Genomic DNA, 15,086 nt, shown 5'->3' with positions numbered 1-15,086 from the left:
ATAATTTGAAAGCTTATCAATGTTTCTTTCTGCTAGTGAAAGGTGGTTATACGGACTTTAATTTAAAGTTTTGGAAACACCCAGTCACTATTAGTCTGTAAAAACATTGATCCTCGATTTCTACGTTTTATATTTTTTCATAATTTCTGAGATACCTCTTTATTATATAATCTGAAGATTAGTTGACAGGTCTTTCAAATTTTCGTTAAAGTAAATAAGTATTAATAAAAGAATCCACAAATACATCATTGAGATACAGAAGGAATAATGCACGCTCATTCGACGGGACTCCTGTGGTATATATCATTTGTAGTGTTACCTTGGCAACAGTTTATCTGAAGACAGTTTGAGTTGGAGAACTGTTTTCGAGACGAGCCGTGGTTGCACGATCCTTCATCATCGAAAATCATCCACCATCCGAAGTTAAACATCCATTTTTAATTTCTAAATACGTTGTATAAAGATTTTGGAGCACATCCGGAAGGTAAGTTTAAATGATAATTAGAGCATTGTTTGGAGTCCCTGTGGAAGGACTGGGACTAGCCCGGTCAGAACTCATTGTAGTTCTTTATCATTCCGTTCGTTCATGTAATAAAACATCATTGCAAACAGGAAAAAGAAGCACTCTTATCTATGATAAAGAACTACAATGAGTTCCCAAAGACATTGAGGAACTCAGATACAGGAACCTCAAAGAGAAGACCCTCCGTTACAAGTTCCGCATGGTCCACATCCCTGGAGCAAGACACAAAGCTGTGGATGCCATCTCACGCCACCCAACGGGCTCAACAACCCCTGAAATGATGACGCTGCCTGACGACATAGCTACCATCGATGCCTCCAACAGCCCTCACCCAGCCAACGCTGCCCTCGCAAGCCTTCGCACTAGGGAGCCACCAGAAGAATCCTGCTCCTACGGGATCGACAAAGAGCTGGTATCCTCAGCCACATCCACCCTCAACACCATGGCCGTTACCTGGGAGACGGTGAAACTAGAAACCACCAGCGACCCAAATCTCCACTCCCTGACCGCCATCATTGAGTCCGGCTTCCCAGAAGCGCAGTACGACCTCGCCCCAGCACTCCAAGAATACCACAGATTCCGGCACGACCTCCACACCATCGATGGAGTCATCCTTTACAAGGATCGCATCGTCATTCCCCCAACCCTACGAGAGGTGATACTTAAAGCACTCCACTCTGCACACCAAGGCGTGACATCCATGACTGCCCGCGCCGAGTCATCAGTCTTTTGGCCAGGAATCACACCTGCCATTGTCGCCTTACGGGAACGATGCTCCTACTGTAACCGCATAACACCTTCACAGCCAAGCGCCCCACCCTACCCACCAATACTGCCAGCCTACCCATTCCAATGCATCTGTGCTGACTTCTTCCACTACAAAGGCAGCACTTACCTGGTAGCAGTGGACAGATACTCTAACTGGCCAATCGTCGAAAAGGCTCGTGATGGCTCCGCCGGCCTAGTAGAATGTCTGAGGCGCACCTTCTGCACCTTTGGCATCCCTGATGAGTGCGCAAGTGACGGTGGACCAGAATTTGTCGCCAATCCTACACAGCAGTTCCTCAAGGAGTGGGGAGTCCACCACCGCCTATCCTCAGTAGCGTTTCCCCACTCCAACAGTAGAGCTGAAATAGGAGTGAAAACCGTCAAGCGGCTCATCACCAACAACACCGGCCCACATGGTGAACTCAACACCAATGCCTTCCAACAAGCGATACTTCAATACCGCAACACCCCAGACCCAAGCACCAAACTGTTACCAGCACAATGCATATTCGGCAGACCAATCAAGGATTCAATCCCGATCCTCCCAGGGCACTATATCCCACACCCCACTTGGCGGGACACCCTTGCCCTCAGAGAAGAAGCTTTAAGGAACAGACACATGAGGGCAGCAGAGAGATGGTCACAACATACAAAGAGACTTCCCCCTCTTGCCATAGGACACCACGTGAGGATCCAGAACCAGACAGGCCCCAATCCAACACGATGGGACAAGACAGGCATTGTCATTGAGGTACGGCAATTTGACCAATACGTTGTGCGTGTCGACGGCTCCGGAAGGATAACTCTCCGTAACCGGAAATTCTTACGGAAATACATCCCTGTCCAAGCACCACAGCCACCACGGATACTCAACGATGACCTCAAATTCATCAGCCGAGCAACCCAAGCAAGACCGAAAGAAAGCCTAACCAAACTCCCAAAAGGCACAGCAACAACAAGCCCCACTGGAATTTCCGTCGAAACACCCACACGACCTAGCCCCCCGCTCACGAGAGACACTGGGCCAGGAACTGGGACAACAGGCAGTGATACACCAACCAGACCACCAGAAACTGAGCCAGGATCAGCGGAAGCATCCGAACCAGTAAGCCCAGCCAAACCCCCATTCAACCCCCCACTTGAGAAGAAGATACCCTTAGCCCTAAGGAGGCTACAGGACTACAACAAGAAAGGACTACTTGAACAATGAACACAAACATTAGTCAAAAGGACACATTGTTATATTGTTATGTTATATATCAGTATTTATCATCCCCACCATGCAGGAACACTAAATACTTGGGGGGAGATAGAGCATTGTTTGAAGTCCCTGTGGAAGGACTGGGACTAGCCCGGTCAGAACTCATTGTAGTTCTTTATCATTCCGTTCGTTCATGTAATAAAACATCATTGCAAACAGGAAAAAGAAGCACTCTTATCTAATAATGATAATCGTGATTTGTTTTATTAACTAATCCTCAACCTTGTATTCTCGCTCGAGCCGAACAAAATTTATTCATTTCTTCAGTGAGTGCGTAGCTCCGTAAAGACAAGCATAAAATAAAGTGGCTCTATATATAACATAACCTACTCATCAACCTTTCTTGAAACAAAACGAAAAATAAGCGATGTATGGATAGGTTTTGAAGCAATAATTTTTGTTTGTCGATAGTTTGTTGTTTGTACATGCGCGCAATACTTATGAGTACTTAATGACACCTTTTAAAATAAGCGCGAAAAATCCATATTAAAATTTGAACCGGTTTTTTTTAATTGCCTTTCAAATCTAAACGGGCTTTCATTACACATTTCTGACGATTTTAGGTTTTATTTTCAATATTTATGCTTTGTTTACTGCATCTTCATTTTGTCTTAGTTAAACTAATTGACAGTCATATGGCACATTTGTTTTCTTCAGCCCAAACATGACTATGTGAACATCTAGTTCATTAGTTCCTGCTAACACCTCGGGGGTCATCTTTAGCAAATCTGGCAACCAATATGAATATTGTGGTATTTTTGTCCATTTTGGCCTAAAAGTTTACCTTTTCACTTTTGCAATATTACTTCCGGTTGGATACACTAAGCAGCTAAGCTCTAAGCAGTGGGGAGAATGCCAGTTTGGGAAGGAGGGAAAAAATGGATTAACATTGGCCATCAAAACATTCGACTCCAGGCCACTCTGGCATTTTATTCGCAGTAAACCAATAGTTCAAAATGGCAGCTTGGTAGCAGAACGTCGTACACTTTCGGTTTTGCCAGTTTACCAAACAGTTTTCAAAGCTTCAAAGTATTGCAAGGATTAGATAGAATATTATGTAAGCTCGGGGTGAATCACATGCAAGATTTCCTCTGTGTAGCTATCATGATTTGGTCGATTTAATCAATAACCGTGCATTATTGCAAACCTCTGAAATCAAGTCAGAGGAACTGTTTGACAAAAAAATGTGTATATTTATCTATGATAACTCTACAAATTCAAGAGAAAACAACAAGACTTATCTGCGGACACTCATCAATGAACAGCACACAGGAACAGCTTACTGCTTCTTTGTTAAAATTTAATGTCATCTCTAATAAGTCTTTAATTGTCATGGGATTATGAAATGGTTAAATGGTTTCCTGTTCACACTATTTCCTTTTAAGGAGATACAGGTACAGTTTTATTAAAAGAGAAGCCATAACTGCACAGATTTCCTTCTGAATTGGGGCGAATTCTCACTAGAAATTGCCATTTCTCGGCATCTTTCCGTCTTAGCCGTTCACCATTACACTGATAGTTGGTGCACAGCTTGCGATTTCTGCTGAATATCTTCATGACTTTTTGGCATTTTCACAAGGACAATGAACCATTATATTACTTCCTTTCTTCCTGAACTGGCGTACCACACTGCTAAGGAGCCCATGTCTCATAACCCACAATGCTTAATGGGTTATCAAATAGATAAGCTAATATTAAAACAGTTCAAGTTAAGAAAGCTGTTAGTGTTTTTATGACTGATATAATGTTAATATGAATAAACATTTACATGGCTTTTAAACAAATTGACCACAATATTTGTATTCTATGCCAGAATATTTGATAAAGAGGATAATGAAATTTGTTTGATATAGGGTGTTGGTACTCATACCTATTTTCAGACGGTACCTATTATTGGACAGTTGCAAAAAAAAATCATAACAATCTCACTTCATAGGAAAACAAGCTGAAAACTGACTCATCAAGTTGAAGAACTGACATTTAGAGAACAATGTTTTCCAAAGCTTTTTACAAGACTTGGTGTTTATTACAGCTGGTTTTGATTGTTTGGTTTGATTGACTACGCACCATTATCAAACAAAGAAAGGGATTTTGGATTTTTGGAGGTCGCACAACAAGGAATTTGGCTATAATTCCCAAAACAAGAAATAATCTTTACTCATGCACCTCATGGCGAGTTTAAAAACCTTCCTTTTTGTTGTTGATGTCTCAGGATGCTATTTGGCCTCTCTTTCTGTATTCCTGATTTGTTTGGACAGTACATTACCCTTGCAACCTACTGTATTATCAGACAGTCTAACATTTGCTGAATTATTCAACATAAATTTGAGCCTTCACACATTTACAAACATGACTTTTAAAAACTAAATTCGTCAACAATTATTGTCTGTGGTATTTTAGTTACAGTTAAAATACTTGCATTTTTTTTGTATTACTCTCACAAAGAAGTCTGATATTAGGTAAGAGCTTTCGATAATATGGTCAGTAAAACACTTCTATCTTGCGATCGTTTTCTATTAAATTTCCTTGCCATCAATTTTTGTGGTCTATAATGGGTATAGTACCTACTTCTCTCTAATAACAAATGGGAAATGTTCTCCATAGCATTATCATTGCAGCAAATCAGCAACAATTTATATTGAAATCCAGCCCTAAACCAGAAGTTGTAAGTCATCCCAATCCAATTTTAGGGCACATCAAGCTCTGCTCATACTTAAAACAGCATAAATCTGGATTTTTGTCCAATCCAAAACATCCAAATATTTTATACAAGTTATGCAAACACTCATATTTATTTCAAAGTTGAACCCTCCATTTGTTTATAGAGTGCACATTTTTTCTATTTTTATAGGGAATAAGCTGGCCTTCCAAATGTAAAAGTTTCTCCTTTATGTTTACTTTTAGCCTCTTGTTCTTCAAACTTGTGACAAGCTCATTGTTTTGGTCTTACGTCTCATGTATGCAGGGCTTCTGGAATTATGCGCTTGTGCGGAAGCGCATAATTTAACTTTTTCCGTGTAATCCGCGTAATACACAAATTTCCATGTAATCCCACATAATTTGGATAAATTTTGAAAGACAAAACATTTAATTGCACAGCTGATGGGTTCTTACCTCTATTTCTCGTAAAAAAAGAGAGATATTCTTCGTAAGAGTGCAATGTTTCGAACGGAATTTCGAAAACAAATAAAATGACTAGGTGCTCTTTGCTAAACTGCGAAGGCCTAGGACTAATAATATAATACCTTTTTTATAGGCTGGTAGCTAGGAGCCAATGAAAACTTGCCTATTTTCACACAAAAAAATCACCTTTTCAAGTTATTTTGTGCTTTCCTTCGGTACAAAATGTAGTTTGGGCGTAACAGTTGATATTCCGTGTAATTTAGCGCATAATTTAGTAAAGAATCCCGCGTAATTTTGAGGGTTTTTTTTTTTTGCGTAATTCCAGAAGCTCTGTGTATGGAGAATGACGATTTCCAGACAGACAAAAGACAAAAATTGACATTTGTTTCTAATTCTACTTTAAATTGCTTCTCATACCATTCACTGCAAAAGTCGTACTGTAGCTTTCCCCAAAAAAATGACATCCAGTTTTTTTTATTCATTGAAATAGAAGTATTGCAGAGATAACATAAAAATCAACCTTTCTTTTTTAAAAAAAAATATGATATAAGTAGGATAGATATTCTCAATTTTTATTTTTTACATAAAAGATGCATGTATCTAAAAGATGAATTTTAATGATTCTTCACATTTATGTGAAGCTTTTTTCCTAAATTAAACTTAAATATGTCAACGTTGTGGACATTAAGTAATGTCCACAATAATGTGTCCTCATGCGGAAACAAGTGAGAAATCTGGATTTTTTTTCAATCCAAGGCACAAGCCCCTTTTAAAGTGAGCCCTGTGAAATGGGTGTGAACCCAAATTCTCAATATTTTATCATTTTCATAAGGCTCAATGGTTTGGAAGGCTCAATGTAATTTGAAAAAATCTTGATATTGCATATCTCATGTGGAATTGCCCAGTCTACCTGCAATAGTTGTATCACCTGTCTGTTGTTTTGCATGTTCTTTTTTACTGTATATAACCTCTACAAAAAGGCGCTTAATCAATAACTGTTACTTTTATTATTTTTTTTCTTTTCAGGTTAAATAATCACTTCTACTGCCCTGCCTGGTGTGTGGTGGATAAGAGGCTCAACTCAGTTTGATTAGTGTTGGTCACGTGTACAGCAGATATGGGGTTCAGTTTGAATAGCATTGGTCTTATGTACAGTGAATATATGGATTAGCCCAGTTTGAATAGCATTGGTCTTATGTACAATGGATTAGGCGCTCAGCTCAGTTTGCTTAGCATTAGTCTGGTGTGCGGTGCATAATTCCATTTTGATTATTATTGGATAAGGGGCCATGGACAGTTAAATTAGGATTGGTCTGGTTTACAGTGGAAAAGGTGCTTAGCTCAGTCTTGTGTACAATAGGGGGTTTAGTTCAGTATGCTTAGCATCAGTCTGGTGTGTGGTTGATAAGGGACCTAGTCAGTTTGATTATTATTGTTCCCATATACTAGCTCAGTTTGATTAGCATTTGTCTGGTGTGTGATGGACAACTGGCTGAGTTCAATTTGACGTAAAATGCACTTGTAGCTAAGTTTGATTAGCATTGGCCCCTTGTGTGTTGGCTAGGGGCTAAGCTCAGTTGAATTAGGATTGTCTTGTGTACAAGGGGCTTAGCTCAGTTTGATAACTGGCTTAAGTCCAATTTGATGGAAAAGGTGCTTGGCTCAGTCTTATGTACAGTTGATATGGGCTGGTTCAGTTTGATAAGCACCAGAATCTGGTGTGTGTTGGACATCAGTATCTGGTGTGTTGTGCATTTCAATTCTGTACAGTGAATAAGGGAGTCAGCTCAGTTTGCTTAGCATTGGCCTTTATACAGTGCTGAGGGGCTTAGCTCATTTTTATTAGAGCTGATCGTATAAACAGTGGATAAGAGCTTAACTTGTTTTGATTATTATTAGTCTGATGATGAACAGTGGATAGGGGCTTAATTCTAAACACTAGGTTCTGGTGGGGCATAGCTCAGATGAGTTAGTGTTGGTCTAGTTTACAGTGGATAAGGGCTTAATTCAGTGTCATTAACATTTGCATAGCATCAGTATAGTGTGTGGTGTATAAGGGGCTTAAACTCACTTTGAATAGCATCAGTATGGTGTGTAGTGAATAAGCTCAGTTTGGATAGCATCAGTATGGTGTGCAGTGTATAAGGGGCTTAAGCTCAGTTAGAATAGCATCAGTATGGTGTGTGGTGAATAGGGGGCTTAAGCTCAGTTTGAATAGCATCAGTATGGTGTGTGGTGAATAAGGGGCTTGAGCTCAGTTGGAATAGCATCAGTATAGTGTGTGGTGAATAAGGGGCTTAAACTCAGTTTGAATAGCATCGGTATGGTGTTTAGTGAATGGGGGGCTTAAGCTCATATCGAATAACATCAGTATGGTGTGTAGTAAATAAGTGGCTTAAGCTGAGTTTGAATAGCATCAGTATGGTGTGTAGTGAATAAGTAAGCCCAGTTTGATTAAGCACCAGTATAGTGTGTGGTGTATAAGGGGCTTAAGCTCAGTTAGAATAACATCAGTATGGTGTGTGGTGAATAAGGGGCTTAAGCTCAGTTTGAATAGCATCAGTATAGTGTGTAGTGAATAACGGGCTTAAGCTCAGTTTGAATAGCATCAGTATGGTGTGTAGTGTATAAGGGGCTTTAGCTCAGTTGGAATAGCATCAGTATAGTGTGTGGTGAATAAGGGGCTTAAACTCAGTTTGAATAGCACCAGTATGGTGTGTAGTGAATAAGGGGCTTAAGCTCAGTTTGAATAGCATCAGTATGGTGTGAAGTAAATAAGGGGCTTAGCATCCGTATGGTGTATAGTGAATAACGGGCTTAAGCTCAGTTTGAATAGCATCAGTATGGTGTGTAGTGAATAAGGGGCTTAAGCTCAGTTTGAATAGCATCAGTATAGTGTGTGGTGTATAAGGGGCTTAAGCTCAGTTTGAATAGCATCAGTATGGTGTGTGGTGTATAAGGGGCTTAAGCTCAGTTTGAATAACATCAGTATGGTGTGGTGAATAAGGGGCTTAAGCTCAGTTTGAATAGCATCAGTATGGTGTGTAGTGAATAAGTAAGCCCAGTTTGATTAAGCACCAGTATAGTGTGTAGTGAATAATGGGCTTAAGCTCAGTTGGAATAGCATCAGTATGGTGTGTAGTGAATAAGGGGCTGAAGCTCAGTTTGAATAGCATCAGTATGGTGTGAAGTAAATAAGGGGCTTAGCATCCGTATGGTGTGTAGTGAATAACGGGCTTAAGCTCAGTTTGAATAGCATCAGTATGGTGTGTAGTGAATAAGGGGCTTAAGCTCAGTTTGAATAGCATCAGTATAGTGTGTGGTGTATAAGGGGCTTCAGCTCAGTTTGAATAGCATCAGTATGGTGTGTGGTGTATAAGGGGCTTAAGCTCAGTTTGAATAGCATCAGTATAGTGTGTGGTGAATAAGGGGCTTAAGCTCAGTTTGAATAACATCAGTATGGTGTGGTGAATAAGGGGCTTAAGCTCAGTTTGAATAGCATCAGTATGGTGTGTAGTGAATAAGTAAGCCCAGTTTGATTAAGCACTAGTATAGTGTGTAGTGAATAATGGGCTTAAGCTCAGTTGGAATAGCATCAGTATGGTGTGTAGTGAATAAGGGGCTTAAGCTCAGTTTGAATAGCATCAGTATGGTGTGTGGTGTATAAGGGGCTTAGACTCAGTTTGAATTGCATCAGTATGGTGTGTGGTGTATAAGGGGCTTAAGCTCAGTTGGAATAGCGTCAGTATGGTGTGTGGTGTGAATAAGGGGCTTAAGCTAAGTTTAAATAGCATCATTATAGTGTGTGGTGAATAAGGGGCTTAAACTCAGTTTGAATAGCATCAGTATGGTGTGTGGTGAATAAGGGGCTTAAACACAGTTTGAATAGCATCAGTATTGGGTGTGGTGAATAAGGGGTTTTTAAGCTCAGTTGGAATAGCATCAGTCTTGTGTGTGGTGGATATGAGGCTTTGCTCGGTTTCATTCGTGTTTGTCTAAATGCATTAGATAAGGTGCTTAGTTCAGTTTGATTAATATTTGTTTGATGTAGAGTTGATAAGGGAATTAGACTATCATTGGTCTGGTGTACAGTGGATAAGGTGTTAAGTTCAGTTTGGTTATTATTGTTTTGATAACTCAGTTTGATTATCATTGGTTTGTTGTAGAGCAGATGGGGCTTACCTCATATTGGTTTACAGTGGATACTGGGCTTAGCTCAGTTTGATTATCATTTGCCTAGTGTGCTGTGTTGAGGGCCCTGGCTCAGATGAGTCAGTGTTGGTCTTGTGTACAGTGTTTGAGGGGCTTAACTCACTTTGATTGGCATCAGTCTGGTGTGTGATGGATAAGTGGTAAAGTTTAATTTGATGTACAGAGGTTAAGGTACTTTATTAGTTTGATTAGCATTTGTCTGTGGTCTGGTGTGCTGTGGTGAGGGCTTAGCTTAAATGAGTTAGTGCTGGTCTTGTGTTGCATCAGTCTGGTGTGCAATGGATAAAGTGCTAAGCTCAGTTGAATTAGAGTTGGTCTTGTGTACAGTGAATATAAGGCTTAGTTCAGTTTGATTAGTATTGGTCTGTGTATATTGGATAAAGGAAATGGCCCAGTTTGATAAGCATCAGTATGTGCAGTGGATAAGGGGCATAGTTCAGTTTGCTTAGTGTCAGTTTGGTGTGCAGTGGATAAGGGGCTTTAGCTTAGTTTGCTTAGCACCAGTTTGATGTGCGGTGGATAAGGGGCTTGGCTCAGTTTGCTTAGTGTCAGTTTGGTGTGCAGTGGATTTTAAAGGGGTTTAGCTCAGTTTGCTTAGCACCAGTTTTGTGTGTGGTGGATAAGGGGCTTGGCTCAGTTTGCTTAGCGTCATTTTGGTGTGCGGGGAGTAATGGGCTATGCTCAGTTTAAGAAGCATTGGCTGCTTGTGCAGTGCTGAGGAGCTTAGAGCAGTTTTGTTGGAGCCGGTCATATAAACAGCGGATAGGCGGGCTTAATTCAGTTTGTTTATTATTTGTCTGAAGAACAGTAGACAAGGGGCTTAGCTCTGTTGAATTAGCATTGGTAATTTGTACAGTGGATAAGGGGCCCTAGGTAAGTCTTGTGTATAGTGGATAAGGGGCAAACAGTGTAGTTTAATTTGATTAGCATGCGATGTATAAGTAGCTTAGTTCAATTTGATGTACGGTGGATAAGGGCCTTAGCTCAGTTGAGTTAGTTTAGCTCTCGTGTACTGTGGATAACAGACTGAGCTTTGTTTGATTAGAATCAGTTTGGTGTGTGGTGGATAAGTTGCTTAGTTCAGTTTGATTATTATTGGCTTGTTTTTAAGTAAATAAGTCGCTTTGTACAGTTTGATTATAATTTGTTTGTCGTACAGTGGATAAGTGGCACAGCTCAGTCTGAATTTAATTGGTCAGGTGTCGAGGGGATATGGGTCTTTTCTTTGAGTAGTTTTAGTCTAATATACAAGGGGCTTAAATCAGTTTGATTATTATTGGATAAGGGGCTCAGCTCTGTTGAATAAGAGTTTCATGTACAATGGATAAGGGGCATAGCTAAGTTTGATTAGCACCAGTCTTCTGTACTGTGAAGGAGAGGCTTTGCTTTGTTTCATTAGCGCGTCTAAATGCACTAGATAAGGTGCTTACTTTAGTTTGATGATCATTGGTCTGATGTACAGTAGATAGGGGCCTCAGCTCAGTTTGATTATCATTTATGTGGTGTAGAGTGGATATGGGGCGGATATTTTGGTTGGTGTTAGTCAAATAAACGGTTTATAAGGGGCTTAGCTCAGTTTGATTAGCATTGGCCTCATGTGCAGTGCTGAAGGGCTTTCCTCATTTTGATTAATGTTGTCTAATATAAAGTTGATAAGGGGCTTAGCTCAGATTTGATTAGCATGGATGTAATGTACAGAGGATAAGGAGCTTAGCTTAAAATAATGTATTCAATAACGATTTTGGAATTGTTACAATAACCCTGTCAAGCAAATGATACAGTGAATGTTGGAAAATTCGCGACCGGAAAATTCGCGAACACTAAAAAAATTCGCGGTGAGGTCTTGGACCCCAAGGTTTTTTTTTGACCCCCAAATACTACTAATTTACCAAAATAACTACAAAAATCCCGCTGAAGGTTTAAATCGCGGATTTAAACCTTGGAACCCAAGACCCGCGAATTTTCCAATATTTACTGTAATTTCTTGTCGTTGTCAAAAGAAGATGAAAATGAGAAGATAATACGCTGAGGTATATTTTACGGGTTTGTGGAAACCTCTCTATTGATTACTGTAAGAAAAGTGTGATAGAATTGATTTATTTGTTGCAATTCTAATAAACGAACTAAACAACTATATAGTGTCATTTAATCCCTACTTGCATTTGATTTAAATATAACAAGTTTTTTCACCGACGTTGCTACGACATGTTTTTTCACCGACATTAGGAAGACCACTGAAAAAAGTGTGTGTGGGGCTAAAAAAAAAGAAGAGTGTAAACTAGAAGAAACAACTTTTTTGTAATTGTTATTCCTTGATAATATGTGAGATAGCCTCAAAACCTAAGATTCCTAGAGTATGACTGAAAAAAGCAATAAAAAGTAAAAAGCTAACGGAAGGTGGTTTAGAAGGACCAAAATCATGCACACTTACAAATCATGCCCAGGGTGGTTTACGAGGACCACTTTAAAAAGCCTCTAGGATATCATTGCACGACGTTTTACGGTGTTCTAGACAAAAAGCGTTACGAGGACCGGAGGTCGGTCCTCGTAAATACGGTGGTCCTCTGAACGTTGGTGTTTATCCAAATACCGGTCTCCTAAACACGGTTCGGCGCACGCACACACACACACACACACACACACACACACACAACATCGGCACACACATAAACTAAAATAAGGAAAGCAGAGGTGCGTGATAAAGAAGTCGAGTCTACCGAACGGGAGTTGAGTTGAAATAGGGACTCTTCAAAATATGTTCAAAGAACAAGCAAAATGCAGTCCCGTACCCAGGGAAGGAGGGGGGATGCTGGGGGTGCGAACGCATCCCCCCACAACGGCCGAAGGTCTTTCGGTTCCCAATGGAAGTGCTATTTGTTGACAAAACTATAAAGCATAAGCTAGATAACCCTGGTACGTAGCCAAATCCGACGATAAAAGTCCCGTGAAGATACTGCAAAGGCATAAAAAATCCCTCTTTGTTCTTTCGGGGGTAGTCAGATTATTATTAAAGAACTCATTTTACTCGTCGTCGCTTTACTCGTCCCCTCTCAGAACAGCCGAATTCCGAGCTACGAACAAGCAACCATTGCCTGGGCTACCTGTGATTACATTTGTCACCTACGCGCGCGCTTAACAAATACTCCGGTCTTTAAATCATGATTCACTTACCAGCCCTAGCAAGAAGAAGTTCAAACTCAGTTTGAAGAGACTTGTCTGATATGTTAAGCAGCTTCTTGTGTCCATGAATATCCTTGTTACAATCTTTCAGAAGAACGCACTTTGAATTGCTCGAGCAATCGACACTAGGGCCACAAGGACCACCCACCCAAACAGCGTAATCACAGGTATTCATGATCAAGAAAAATATCAAGCATCATCTGACTTACAATTCTAGCTTGCCTGATTTTATAAGAAGCAGATTAATGTGATCTCTTTGTGTTGCCCTAAAGCCTTTTGTGGCTAACGGAGGTGTTACTGTAACAGGATGCCGCTTTGAGGGAGTGTGACAATTCTTCCAGCTTATGCCCTTATGTCAAGGAAGCATGTTTGCTTGTGGTATTCGTGTTTTATTCTTTGATTGGTGTTTCCTATCTAGAATTACGCTTTCACAACATAGGCGAGCCAGCTGAGAAGAGATATCTCATACTTTCGGGTGATGTCCTGCTGCAAGAGACCATGATACATCATGGTCTCTTGCCTGCTGTGAGTGACATGATAATGTCAAGTATATGCCTCATACGCATATACATATCCCATATTAATTTTTAAAATAATTTTGGGATCATTAATATGTTTTTTTAAAATGAAGAACATAAAATAAGAAACAATCTAAAATAAAAACTGCAAGCCGACTAGTTGAACTATTCTTTATATCGGGTTTCCTTTGGAAATTCACGCATTCTTATCTGGTAGACCGCTGATCAGTTGTTGTCATCTGAAACCAGACTCGTGTTCAGGTACTTGACCTTTGCATTGAAATTAATCTCGGCCTTTAAAATCGGCCTTTTTTCCAGAAACATCTTGGCAGAAGGTAAGAACTAACGTGCTTGAATATCTTTTACTTCAATGGAGCGTAAAGAAACTTTAAAACCCAAACAAATCCTTTAAAGTTTGCCATTCCGTCAGGCGTTCTTAACTGAAATCTGTACAAAATAGCAAATATTTTTTATTGTAATGTCTTTATTGAATTCCAGTTCCACGGATGAACCAAGACAATTATACAGCATCTGAGATTAGTATACAGCAAGAGTAGAATTTATTTTCTGTGATTTGTCTCCTGTTCAAACAGGTATATGTATCTAATAAAGACGGCTGTCAAGAAAATCGCGTTATTTGAGCTCGACATGGGGTCGCGTTCGGCTTCATTATAATTCGGGAATTTGATTCCCCCAATTTTTTATTTGCTGAATCGAAAGATATAACACCAATCTTTGCTCAAAGTGCAAAATTTCTGCGAAAATCCATGTACCATCGGTTTTATAATCCCCTAATTTAGACTATTATTCAAGTCGACATTTTTTTATTGACATGTTTAGACACAGCAATAAAATATACTTTTTTGCCGAAAAAAGTAAAGAAACCACTCGATTTATACCTTATCAACTCTATTCTTAGGATCTGCATCGCTATTTTTAATTCCGCGTATATTTAAAGAATATTTTGCGATTTTTTACGCAAGGTGAGAAATGCCCCCAAATCGGCGATTTTATAAGCAAAATCGTAAATTCGGAATTTCTCGAAAAATATTTATTGTATGTAACTCAACTTATTAACCATGATAAGAGAACCAGGGGCTTACTTAAAACCAATTTTGAGCGATTTTGAAATTACTTATTTGGAACTCCTCAGTTGAATCTAAGGGACTGGTGCACTTAAACAGTCGAAGAAGGTGTCCATCATTGAGACAAATTTCTCAGTAGCTTTGGTGTTCTCCCTCCCAATGAACTTAAAGGCATTGACGAGAAAAGATGACAAAACCTAAAAACAAACACATTTTCTGAATTTAATTTTGTGCATCTTACATTTTATCAAGATTCCCCCTCATAGTCCTAACCTCTGCCACTATATTGGTAAAATTTGATATATTGCTAACCTGGATGAACTTACCCCTCCTTTGATACAGGGAGCCAGAGAGGAGAAAGAGCTTAGAAAAAAAAATTACCTGAAAAGTTACCTGAGCAGCTAGGTTGACCCTCA

The 15,086-nt window shown here is 39.7% G+C and overlaps 1 protein-coding gene across 1 annotated transcript; it reads left to right on the top strand.

Annotated features, from left to right (window-relative positions):
• The first annotated feature begins 722 nt into the window (after positions 1 to 722).
• LOC125562971 (uncharacterized protein K02A2.6-like) lies at positions 723 to 2,501 on the top strand. The gene has a single exon (XM_048727368.1). It carries the CDS (start codon positions 723 to 725, stop codon positions 2,499 to 2,501), a length of 1,779 nt encoding a protein of 592 aa, XP_048583325.1.
• Positions 2,502 to 15,086: the final 12,585 nt, after the last annotated feature.

The sequence above is a fragment of the Nematostella vectensis genome, chromosome 1 (assembly GCF_932526225.1).
Source record: "Nematostella vectensis chromosome 1, jaNemVect1.1, whole genome shotgun sequence".
Taxonomy (NCBI): domain Eukaryota; kingdom Metazoa; phylum Cnidaria; class Anthozoa; order Actiniaria; family Edwardsiidae; genus Nematostella; species Nematostella vectensis.
Note: the sequence above shows the minus strand (reverse complement) of the source record. Positions and strands in the feature narration are given on the sequence as shown.